Source organism: Homalodisca vitripennis, chromosome X (genome assembly GCF_021130785.1).
Source record: "Homalodisca vitripennis isolate AUS2020 chromosome X, UT_GWSS_2.1, whole genome shotgun sequence".
NCBI classification, from domain to species: Eukaryota; Metazoa; Arthropoda; class Insecta; order Hemiptera; family Cicadellidae; genus Homalodisca; species Homalodisca vitripennis.
In genome coordinates this window covers 9,025,529-9,038,521 of record NC_060215.1, presented here as the reverse complement: position 1 = coordinate 9,038,521, position 12,993 = coordinate 9,025,529, and the positions used below count along the sequence as shown (strand labels likewise).

Genomic DNA, 12,993 nt, shown 5'->3' with positions numbered 1-12,993 from the left:
TTTGAGATTCCATTTACACCGAGAAAATTTATTTTAAAGTTTTGTTTTTCAATTCATATTAAAATAATTTTCCGGTTATTACCTCATTACGAGTATTTTAAGCATTTGTACTATAAGTTACAGGGTTTTTACCACTGATTTACTCAATCACAAATATTTCCATATATAAACAATTTTTATATGGATTTGAAAATGTTTGTTAATTATTAACACTTTCTAAAATAATCGTTAATCTTCAATTTAGTCTCTTATTTCTTGTGGAATAAACTTGAGAACTGTTTGTAATAATTCTGCATCTTCATCTACAACTTTTTATTTTATTTAAAATGTGCTGTGAACAGTAGTATTATAATCTTTTACGATATTTTTTAATGAATATCGATTTATTGAAATTTTTAATAGCCTCAAAAAACTTGAATTTTCTAATTTTGTGTTACACTACATTTTGTTATATCTTTCTATAATACTAGTTTTCTTTATTTTAAGTGTGATACATTTTTATGTTGTATTTTACCACAACTTCTTTAAATTCTTTATTTTTTAACTCTAAGCCTTGCTCTTAACCAAACATATTTTGAAAAAAGTATCTTAGATTTAACACACACACACGCACACACACACGCACGCACACACACACACCCTTTTTATTTGAATAATTTTACATTATTATTAAACCTGATGCCCACAAGTCATCGACTCCAAGAGTTATAACGATACACTTTTTAAATGTCTTGGTTTTTGGAATGCACGTGCGAGTGTGCGTGAGTGCGCGCGTGTGTGTATAGCAATATTGTTTAATTTGTTCATCACTGTGTTATAGATACACTACAGTGCAGGCTGCCCATCGACCCACTATCATGACAGACTATTTGAGGTCACCAGTTTTCCAACTCAAATGCGTAGAACTGGTAAGTGGATATTGGGATATTACACAGAAAGATGAGCTGAAAATAATATTCCCTTGTACTACTGTTAATACAACTAATACAATTATGAGAGATTATGAACAACAATTTAGAATCAGATAAATTGTAATTACTCATTTATAAGAAAGGATTCCGACATGGATTTCAAACGACGAATATCGGTGCAGTTCAGGCAAAAGATTATATATTTTTGGTCCCAAACATAGTGATGATTTTTGGAAAAGCTTCAATCTTTGTTTAGTAACTATGCAACAATGTTTGTTTCTTGTATCATACTGGTGGGAAAGTTGAGGATGTAGGCTTTTATTATTAAAAACAAAAAATAAAAAAGATTTGAAAAAAAGGGTGGTCAAAGTAAAGATTCCCTTTCAACGAAAATATCTTCAACAACTTTCTCTTCGTCTGAGGCCGCAAAAAATCCTAAGCGCCCTTTGTTAGGCACAAAAGTTCCCACCAAAGAGAATTCAGAATCTTCCCTCCACAACGCGACTCCATAACTGATAACTGGGTAAATTTGTCACAAATATACGATATCGTTTATTTGTTTAAGAAATTAGATAGATACCGAAGGCAATAGAGCGCCTTGGCAAACCTAATGCTAACTTGATCAAGTGGGAGTTTCACTTTAGGAATGAATCGGTTTCAATACTCAAGAACGAGACATGATCTGAAAGTACGAGACAACTCCAATTGTAATTCAATGTCTCGTCACCCCTATTCAACAGGTTAAATTTTATAATATTAATAATCTGAATATAATATAATCTTAATATTTGATTGGAGACCATGTAATAAAAACCATGAATTAAGATGATCCAAGGTACATTTCTGGAAGAGATTCCAGACAGCGTGAATCTTGCATTAGTATTGTCAGCGTGCTGGATCCTCTATATCATTTCCAACTTCGACATATACATAAAATAGGAGTACCCTCCTATTTTTTCTTTATACCTCCTTGTAATGACGAGGGAATCGCGGTACAAAAAGAGTCTTTCAGATCCTCCCTATCCTTCAATATCTGAAGACCTATACATCTAGGAGTTTTTTACAATCTCTTCCTTACAACAGGAAAACAACTACCTAAGTTTTGCATCCAAACATTAAGGAATTGTATTTATAGTTCGTTAAAAAGAAAATGTTTGTGAGACTATTTATGAACTCGGCTAAGTTTCCTCCATTAAATATCCTGAAAATACTATACACAGGTTCAAATTTCTCATAATTTTCAGATACGAGGATATCAATTTCATCAGCCTCATGGTCAGACAAACAGCTGGGAAACACTTGGATCGAGCAGCCTACAGGATCCATATTAAATATACTGGGTGGTCCAAAATAACCTGACAGTTTTCAAATTGGAATAATGTTACACGAAATAATACTTAAAATGTATTAAAGTAGTCAAAGTATGTACATAGTTATGCCATTTTTATTTATGGCATATAACATCACGTAAATGTTCCCCACCAACATCCACACATGTCTGTAATTCTTTTCTGAATAATTGCTATTACACAACGTACGATGGACATTGGTACGCAGCAACCTCATTTCTTATGCAGCTCTTTAAATCGGCAATGGTATGAGGTTTCGTAACAAAAACATTGCTGTTAAGATAGTCCTACAACAAAAAACCGCAAGCAATGAGATCAAGAGACTGGTCAGGCCATGCGACATCACCATAACGTGAAATGAGATGTCCCGGGAACATTCCTCGCTCTTTGTCAACATTGTCTGGAGTACGTACAGATACAATCCTACCGGGTGGTTTCACTTTTAATGCAGAAGCTCAATTTCTGAAAATGTTCACCCACCTTTAACTAGTATTCCTACAAAGAACAGCTCCGTGACGAGGAACATGGAAATTTTTACGAAATTACCGTTGATTAGCAGTAACAGACTATTAATCAACGGTTCTTTGTTTTTAAGAAAGCTAACAAAAGCATAATGTTGAATGTCCACTGCTCCACGATTATTGAAATGGCATCAGAAGTGTTTTTAATTGTTGCAACAATCAAGACTCTAAACATAATAACAGCGGAGAAACAGCTGTTTAAAAAGTGTCAGGTTTTATTGGACCACCCATTATATAAAAACATATTGTCAGTGCAATAGTTATCAACAAATCGGCCTCTTACTACAGCCCTCAGCCCAAAGCTATTTATTAAGTCAGTAATACAGGGTGACAATTAAGTCTGGAACCTCTTTTTTTAATTTTTGAACCACAATAGAAAGAAATACCAAAGTTCGCACGTGCTTACTGGTGATAGTAACGCACACATCTGCCCAATTACCGACCAGATAATCCCTTTGGGGGACGGTCCACAAGGAGTCAGACAAAATTCTTAAATAGCAGCATAGGTCAAGTTTGGTATCAATTAAAGGTCTTACTTAGCAGAGTACAATGCCGCAAACCGGACTTCAAAAGATGGAGTCATTCAGTAGTTATAGCTATTTGAATTTTAAAACAATTGAACAATGTAAATTATTATTACAAGTAAACACCAATTTTTAAGTACCTGTGATCAAAGTAAGTGTTCAAAATGTTCCCCTCCCATTGTCTGGCAATGTCCTAGGTGGTTGTAAAAGCCATCCACTGCATTTTGAAGGTAATCACGAGGAATATCTTGAGCTTCTTGGACTATGAGATTTCTTAGGTGCGAAAAATCTCGAGGCTTAGTACGATAAACTTTATCTTTGAGGTATCCCCAAAGAAAAAAATCCATCGGAAATAAATCAGGGGAACGAGCAGGCCACTCTACTGCACCACATCTTTCAATCCATCTGTGAAGTAATATTGTATCCAAGTATTCTCTAACAAGGAGAGCAAAGTGTGGTGGCGCGCCATCTTGTTGGAAATAAATTCTTTGAAATTGTCGACCAAGAGCAGCTTGTAGTGCAGGAATTATCTCATTTTGGAGCATTGCTAGACACGAGTCACCATTTAAATTACCATTGATAAATAATGGGCCCATAATTTGATTTCCTATAATACCTGCCCAAACGTTAAGTTTCTGTGGATGCTGTGTATGACTCAGTCAGCCACTTTCACATTCTAACAGTAGTTGTGTTATTGGTAATAATTATTGATTCCTGGCTTTGATTACTACATTGTCAGATGATGGGAGGGGAACATTTTGAACACTTACTTTGATCACAGGTACTTAACAAGTGGTGTTTACTTGTAATAATAATTTACATTGTTCAATTGTTTTAAAATTCAAATAGCTATAACTACTATAACTACTGAATTACTCCATCTTTTGAAGTCCGGTTTGCGGCATTGTACTCTGCTAAGTAAGACCTTTAATTTGGTACCAAACTTGACCTATGCTGCTATTTAAGAATTTTGTCTGACTCCTTGTGGACCGTCCCCCAAAGGGATTATCCGGTCGGTAATTGGGCAGATGTGTGCGTTACTATCACCAGTAAGCACGTGTGAACTTTGGTATTTCTTTCTATTGTGGTTCAAAAATTAAAAAAGAGGTTCCAGACTTAATTGTCACCCTGTATACTTGGCCTCATTGGAATTTTATAAAATAATTAATATAAAAATTAACAGTAACAAAGATTTTTACTCTCTGTTTTACTAAACTTTTCAAAAGTTCTTTAAGATGGTTAACAAACACATTCAAATCTCCATTGCTATTTCATCTTGATGTTATAGGAAAACCCTGTGTTTCGCTATTCCATTAAGGCAATGATAATATATACTTAAGCAATATGGATACATACTTGGGTATAATAATATTTCATACTTTGTTTCCATTCGTGAAAAAATAAATTGTGTGTAACATAGTGACGTTTCCTGTCAAGTTTGAAATTTTGTATTTTTACATTAGACGAAATTCCAAGTGGATTTTTTTCTCATTTGGCAATTTGTATTTTTGAAAACAATAATAATAATAATTTATCCATGAATTTTGATAATGATTGTTTATTTCCTTGTTCTACTTTAGTAATGTGAACTCTGCTTATTCCCAAATAAGATCGGATATTGTAATATGTTATGTTCTCTGTGTTATACAGTTGTTGGGACTGGTGGCGATAGCATTTATCATTGCCTCGGCGACTCCTTCCACGTCAGTATTTCTCACCCAGGTCGTTCACTTCACACTCTTTGGCTACTCACTATTAGATCTTCTAGTGATCGGCGGCTTCTTCCTCAGAGAGCCTGTCTCTAAGTTCCTGGTGAGAATAGGATTCTATTATAACAATCTAATTACCTTATTGCATGGATCACCACCAAATAACGGATCTGATTAGACTTTGGCTCCTTAGCAAAATAAATAGGAAGGTAGAGGGAAAACATTCAAAAGTTGGTTTAAATATTTCATTATCAATGTTGAACTGCCTTCATCTTGAATGCAATGCATATACAGGGTGAATAAAAAGCCAGGAGAGCCCTCCTCTAATTTTTCTAAAGTCGATATAAGGAGATATCCTTTGGGTAGTGGTGGAATGTGGAAAAGAAGTTTCATTTCATGATTTTTTCATTTTTTTGTATCCCCAAAATACGGAATTGTGGGGGTGACTCAAAAATTAAAACCCCTCTCAAGTTACCCCTTCGGCTTAAACAAACTTAAACAACGATGAAAACCAGGGATCGCCATCTCCATCCAGAATAACATGTCGTCAAAATTGTAATGAAGTCTTTACACTAACATTTACAAAACACCAGTAGAAAACTTTGAAGATTTAAGAAACAGGATTGATGAGGCCTGCAACCAAATACTTCAAACTTTCCAAAACGTGAGAGTTGAGCTTACCCTATGCTTGTCTCACTGCCAAATAGTAGGAAGGCATCTGTTTTAACATTTGCTTTGACTTGGCAAATTACAAATATTGTTCTGGTAACACTGGCTATTACGATTAAATATATCGGCTGCACTGCCACAGAATTTTGGTGCAATTCTATTTAATATGTTACCTTATTAAATAAAAACATTCACCATGAGAGTATTTAACTATTCAAAACGCGGCTCTGGGAATACTTGGTTGAGTATGTCTCCTATAGGGTTAGCGAATTTTTAAATGATTAAATATTGAATTTTCACATATAACGTTGTACTGTTATAATTTTTTGTTCTTTATTTTTCCTTTGTGCGTATGGTGCAAATGTATCTAGATATATAAATACTGAAACCTAATTTTAATATGACTTGTGTTAAACACTATTTGTGTCAATGATAAATAAAATATGTTTATTTTACTTTTAAAATTATAATGGGTTAATGTAACAGCTGGATAGACTAGTTTAGTTCTTACAGTTTTCTCCCGTTTACCTTTGTAGAAGTTTTTGTCTATATTTTTATAACATTTTACTACGCAATATATCTTTTATAAACCTAATACTAAAAAGTTTAATGATTTACTTCACACAAAATATGAATTAATGGGTTTGTCTCAATCCCTACTGTGTAATTGCATACCCTATCAATTTCTTCTCCGCCTTTTACTCATTAAATTACTTATAGATCAAACTATTTATAGCTGTTAGGAAGTTTAAAGATATGGTCATTACGGAGTGGACATTTATTACAAAAATAAAAATGAATTTGTATTTTTTTAAGTATTACGGAGGGGTCATAAAAATAAAAGGATAGGTAGGTGGATTTAAGGGCGGCCAAAATAAGACCTTGCACGGAGTAATGTTTGGGCTAATGTTTATCTCGGGCCGCCCCTGGGTTATAATATTCAGATTGGAAGATGATCTATAATTTCATTTGGATTTTTTCTATTTTCTTTTTTTTTATTGACCATGACTTCAAGTGTAATGAGCAATTAGTGGTGAAAGGAACTCTTTATTCAAATCTGTGTCTTTTTTTATAACACACATAATAGAAATGTTGTGCCTAGATGCACAACTGCTATATCTTTTGACTCTGATACGAATAAATGTCTCTTAGTAACCAAAAGAAAATCAGTTTTCAATAAAAATACAAAGTAAAAAAAGGAAAGTGGGCAAGGAAATGTATACTGCAACTTAAAAAAAACGTTGTGTTATTATTGTCGCTGTGCATTTCAAATAATGTTTGCATGGCGTTTCTATGCACCCATTTAAATCCCATCAATGCGCATGACAACTCTTCCAGGAACCAATCAATTGGGCACTATCTCGGATGATATTAATTATATCATGCACTAAACAGTGACAATCGATTCTGTATAATTGAAAAAGTACAAAAACATACATAAAAGTACACAAAGTAGCAACAAATATGTTTGTGAAAAAATCTGGTGGAACAGGGAAAACTTTTGTTTATTTATTCCAGCATTAATGCATTATATGGCATAGTTCCTGCAGCTTGCAGTAATAATATTACTCCGTGGTTGGCACAGTACCACTATAGCTAAAAGGGGCATGTGTGTCTGCGTTAACGATAAAGAGCAACGAAGCAGCACTAATACAAGAAGCTGGACTGATTGTATGGGCTGAAGCTCCAACGGCCAGTAACTGTGTTTTAATGGCTGTAAATAAAGTACTTCATGATTCAATGAAAAGGAGAATTCCATTTGGTGGAAAAGATATCTTGGAGAATAATTCACGCAGGTGTTACTAACGGGTTCTCCAGACATACAATTATACAATACTACAACAAATATTCACCTCTTTGGCCAAACTTCAAGTGTTTCAAACGTACTAAGAAGTTAAAGAAGAACATCATTTTGTAAATTTTAATTGAGTGTTGGAAATGGTGAACATATTTCACCATAAAATTAATTAGCAGAAGTCATTGGTTTGTCACATACAATTATTTCAGCCAAAGGGGTCGTTTCTGAGATTTAAAAAATACACTTAAAAAAAAGAAATACTTTAGAAGATGGCATTTTAAAATCTTTGGGGAATTTGCCATCCTCACACAAAAAAGGGTATTGTAATGAATTGAATTCTTAAGTTTTCATTAAACTTACTACCTGGACAACGTTAAGAATTTATATGTGTAAATAGCTTGGTGTTTTAAGATGCAAGGGAACTAACGCAAATTCCAATAAATTTTTTGACAGTTTAGAGTTAGACCTAAGAAGATTTTTTTGTTCTCTTAGGACAAGAACGTTTAAATTGTACCTAGTCCTATATGGACCTTTGCGCTGCTTCCGGAATGACAGGATATTCTGGATGGGTAAGGTTGGGGGTAGGGGCCGCCTTCTGCCGAGATCCATGAGGGAAAATTTAGGGCACTAATCTCAGGTCATGTCCCCTCGGAAGAAGGGTAAGCCAGTTCTGAACTAGCCTCATAGCAGGCAGGAGGTGCTACACCCTTATGTCCAGGTTAGCAAGAACCTTTGATGACACTTAGGGAACGAACCCCACCAACTCCAACAGTTATCTCCCGCAGTAGTTACCTACTACACATGTTTAAACGTTGAGTAAAAGTAAATTTCACAGGGAAACTTTACTATGGCAAGTGGTTTATTAAATGATATAATATTTAAACCAATGGTTAAAATATGTTTAATAGATATATATCAAAATATAACAGTTTTTACGTTTAGAGATAAAATTACCTTAAAAGAAATACGTCAATAACTGTTATATGTTTCTTAGCAGTTTGTAAAACTATCAGTATTTTTCCATGCGTTAAGAAAACATAAAGAATGGCTAAAAAACAAAATTATTGGTGCCAGATTTATTTGACAAAATGTTTTATGCTGCACTGCCCGAGTAAAGTTGGCATGATTTCAAAAAAAAATTTTTTAGTTCCGCGATGGATGCGTGCACAAACGAAACACAAACGATTGGAACCGGTTTTAATTAAAAGGTTTAAAATTCTTTTTTATACGCCAAGTAATCTTGAGAGCACGAAGGTTGAACTGTGTACACAAACAGAGCAAAAACTATGACGTACTTTTTTTTAAATATGAAGTTGCACTTTCAACTGAATACAAGTTCTCGAACTGTCAACTATCTTTTGTAACTTAGAACTTTACAGTGTAAGACGTTATAATGGCGAAGCAGGAGGATATCTCTGCTCAAATGAACATTTACAGTTTCTTAATGATCATCTTTCTGAGAGCGTTCTTAATGCGACCAAGAACCTTCGTTCGACCTATCGCTCGTTATAAAGCGTCCACGAATCGATGTAGTTGTTAGAGATCATAAGACTTCCGTGTTGATTATGACTCACTGTTAAATAATCTCACTGAAAGGTTTCAACATAGCTCAAATGAATTCAATAGTTTCTATTGAATTTCTACTATACATATTGATGTGATTAAATTGATTTGACGAGATTAATTAAAACCGTCAAGGGGATCATAAATACGTATTAATTGCCCGTATCCTTAAATCACGACATGTAAAGGAATGCATATTATTTTCACAAACAAAATAAATTTTACATCCAGTATTGATGCATCCGTCGATCAAATGATGATGTACACCAAGCAAATAAATAAATATCATTCGCTAACCATTGTCAAGGACCGACGGAAAGCCCTAACTTCTTTATATTACATTTAAGATTTTCATACACTTTTTCTCAGAACATATTAAAAAAAGTATGATTTTGATACTTTGAAAATTTTGAACACACATAGAATTTGAGAAAACAATATATACTTGGTTAGAATATTATTAATTCTCTTAATGTGTTGTAAATGGAATGTTCCTAATATTATTTACGAATGCAAACAAACATCTCATCCTATCCCACTGTATCGGAAATCGTAATATTTTTTTAATTTTAATGTTATAAATCAGAACTGCTTGAACTTTTAAAACAGCCTAAAGAGGCAGAGTATAAGTGGATCCTGAATTAAAAGGACAAGAGGAAAAAGCGAAATTTCGGAACATCACAATAAAGCTTGAGATTGTCTATTGACATTGGTACGACATCGGTTTACACAATTCCATTCAGGTTATTTTTACTAGCTAGGTTTTTTTTCAGGTTTTATTTCTAGCTGAAAAATAAAAAGCCACAGAAACATGCTAACAATGGACTTCACATTTGTGTTAAACAGAATTTCAAACGTTAAAAAATTACAGAACTACAACAATTACAGAATTACAACAAAATTAAAAATATTGTTTGCCTATCTTGCATTTCTATTTCTTTCGTTTAAAATATTTCTTTTTTATGTTAAATAATTAACATAAAAAAATCTTATTAAATTTTAATTAATTTATTATAATAAAATTGCTCTATAAATATAGATAGATAAATTTAATACACATGTAAATCACATTCATATAAAACCCAACGGAACGGACAACTAAAAAGAGCTGTAGTTATGTTCCTATGGTTGCCATTCAGTGCACACCTATTGTAACCTGTATTCTTTAGCTCAGTTTCAGTGATTAGTGTATTTTTCTTTATTAAGTGCGTGTTTGAGAGTTGGTATGCATGAAGTTGCTACACTATGAGGCTGACTTAATCGTGTCACAACACTCTGGTATGATTTGTTTATTTTAACCTAGTTTGTATTCACCTGAGGAAGACTGCAGATCTCTAAACATAGTGTTAGTGATTTACAACGTATTCAATTAAACTTCACAATTATATATTGGCCAGTGCATATTATTACATTTATATACTATTATTATATTAATTGTATTAAGTCTGATTTTAAATATAACCTGCCTTGTTGACAATTGTTACCTTCATTGAGGGCCAAGTTATTATAGGGGAATCTACTAATGCTCAGTATCCCGTATCTGTACGTAGCATTGAGTTAATAATACTAAAACTTATTTCAAATAAATTTTTATCTTAAATATAAACCGGCGGATGCGCCATTGGTTTAGTTTAATTAATTTAATTTAAAACTCAAAACGCCTCTTACTATCGTAAAAGAGACCTAAAATTTGAACATTCTTGCCTGAATCTAACATTAATCTTATTTATTTAGACTGAATGAAGGCTTAAGCTCATTATCAGCAGACCAATATGTGCAACCTAATGTATATTGACTCGTAGTCGTCTCGTGTCAATAATAAGGCTTCAGGTTAATCCTTTTCTATTCAACTTCATAAGAAAACCACGCAGTGAAATAAAATCTCCATATTACAGCAACAAATATTGAATATTAGATGAAGCCCTGGCAAACCCTCACAACTCATGTATTGAATAAAGGTCTACTTTGTATACACCTTTAAGTGCGTGAATCCTGATATAAGCGTTTTACAACATTTTATTATTTGGCTCTTCAACTCTAATAAATTGCATCAAAACCTATGGATCAGGAAGAACATGTAAGTTTATTCTTCATATACGGGTGAATACAAAGTAAGTGTACCCCATATTAACACCCGCACTTAGAAAACCATACTACCTCTGTAGGGTACAAAACTGTACTTTTCGATTCACAAGATTTCGCCTGGCCAAAAACACAAAATTTTAGATCCAACTTAAACAATTTAAATATAAATTTAAACATAGTTTTAGAGGCTTTTATTAAAGAAAGTGAACAGTAAAACTTGGATATCGCCGGTAAAGGCCGTTAAAAATGGTGACTAATTCAGATTACAGAATTGTTTTGGCTCGTGAAAGGTTGAACGGTGCTTTGTCCGTAATATACCAAACTATGTATAACATGTCTAACTTACATGATTATATTGGAAGAGTAAAATATGAGAAATCGACCAAAAAATTCTATTTACATAATCTTTTTCAGATAGTCTGCACTTCTGTTTCCAATTTTAAAATTATTTTTAATGGTTATTGGTTAAGATGGACAGGAGAATATTTTCTTTCTTTAATTACTTTAAAACTTGTTTATTAAACAACACTTCTTTAAAACTTCAAAATTAAAATTGACATTCAATATTTATCAAAAATGCCAAATATTTCGATTTTGATCACCGATTGCTTACATGGCTACTTGCCTTGTATTCGAACAATCAAAAAAAATGAGAGCTGAGCAAACTAGGATATGCGGCATAATCAATCCATTAATTTCAAGGCCGACAAGCCGAAGACAATTTTGTGATACGAACTACCACCAAGCCCTAACACATCTACAGCTCCACTCCCCATTATCTTGTGGTGATCTTGATACATACAAAATCCTTTTTGTACATCACCCTTTTTGTACTTTAGACGACACTATTAGCATTTTTTTATTAATGGGGATCTTAATGGAGAACTGTATTTGCAAATGTACAACTTCCCCCGCAATAACTGCTGTTATTAGGGGAAATGAACATGAATTTGATGACTCAGTCCAATTCTTTTCCTAATATATATTAATGAAATTGAATCATCACTAAGGCCATGGAAAGCTTGTGCAGTATACAGATGACACGACTCTCTGATTTATCCCCATCTTTCGTATGGATTCGTTTTGTGGGGAGCCTGTGCAAACAACCATTTTATGAGAGTTTTCAAATTGCAAAAAAGGCAATTTGCATTATTGCTAATTTAAACTTCACATAGTCGTGCAGGACATCGTTTAAAAATTTGCAACTGTTGACTTTGCCATGTCTCTACATCTTAGAAACCTTATATTGTTTGTCTAAATGTGCATTAACCAGAGGACGAGACATCCGTTTACCTTCGCAGGCAGGTGTTCATTTTATAAACAGATTGCTAAACAAAATTAAAAATGCCTCAACGCCCAAGGTGTTAAAAATTCGTATCCAACTCTGCCTGGCGTCAAACGCTTTCTACAGTGTTGATGGCTTACTGGCATTCAACTGGGAGACCACGTGATGAGGAAATGGGCGTAATTGACATGTAATGAATGGGAAGTGAATGTTTGAATGTTACAAGTTTGAATGTGGCCTTTATGTGTGAATGAATAAAAAAGTATCAAAATTGACGTATGCTATGCAATGTACATTGTGAACTGCAATTAAACTATTTAATTTGAAGACAGGATGGTGCCCAAGCACATTTTCACCGTGCTGTACATTTCCTAAGAACTCAACTTCGTGGTCAGTGGATTGGTAGGCGTGGTCTAACAGAATGGCCTGCGCGGTCTATGTACCTTACACCCATCGACCTTTTTCTATGGGGTTACACGACATCCATAATTTACAAAAGACCAGTAGAAAACGTTGAAGATTTAAGAAACAGGATTGTTAAGGCCTGCAACCAAATACCATTTCAGATTTTTGAAAACG

The 12,993-nt window shown here is 33.7% G+C and overlaps 2 protein-coding genes across 3 annotated transcripts in view; one reads left to right on the top strand and one right to left on the bottom strand.

The window, feature by feature from the left end:
- LOC124368656 (uncharacterized protein CG3556) overlaps positions 1-12,993 on the bottom strand; it is a 132,044-nt gene that overhangs the window by 89,640 nt on the left and 29,411 nt on the right. The window lies entirely within an intron of this gene.
- Positions 1-12,993, top strand: part of LOC124368657 — a 42,150-nt gene that overhangs the window by 17,615 nt on the left and 11,542 nt on the right. For both annotated transcript variants that reach the window (XM_046825905.1, XM_046825907.1), the window contains exons 2-3: positions 821-908; positions 4,956-5,117. In XM_046825905.1, the coding sequence (XP_046681861.1) occupies positions 858-908; positions 4,956-5,117 (213 nt within the window). In that variant the 5' untranslated portion in view covers positions 821-857. The remainder of the gene's footprint in view (positions 1-820; positions 909-4,955; positions 5,118-12,993) is intronic.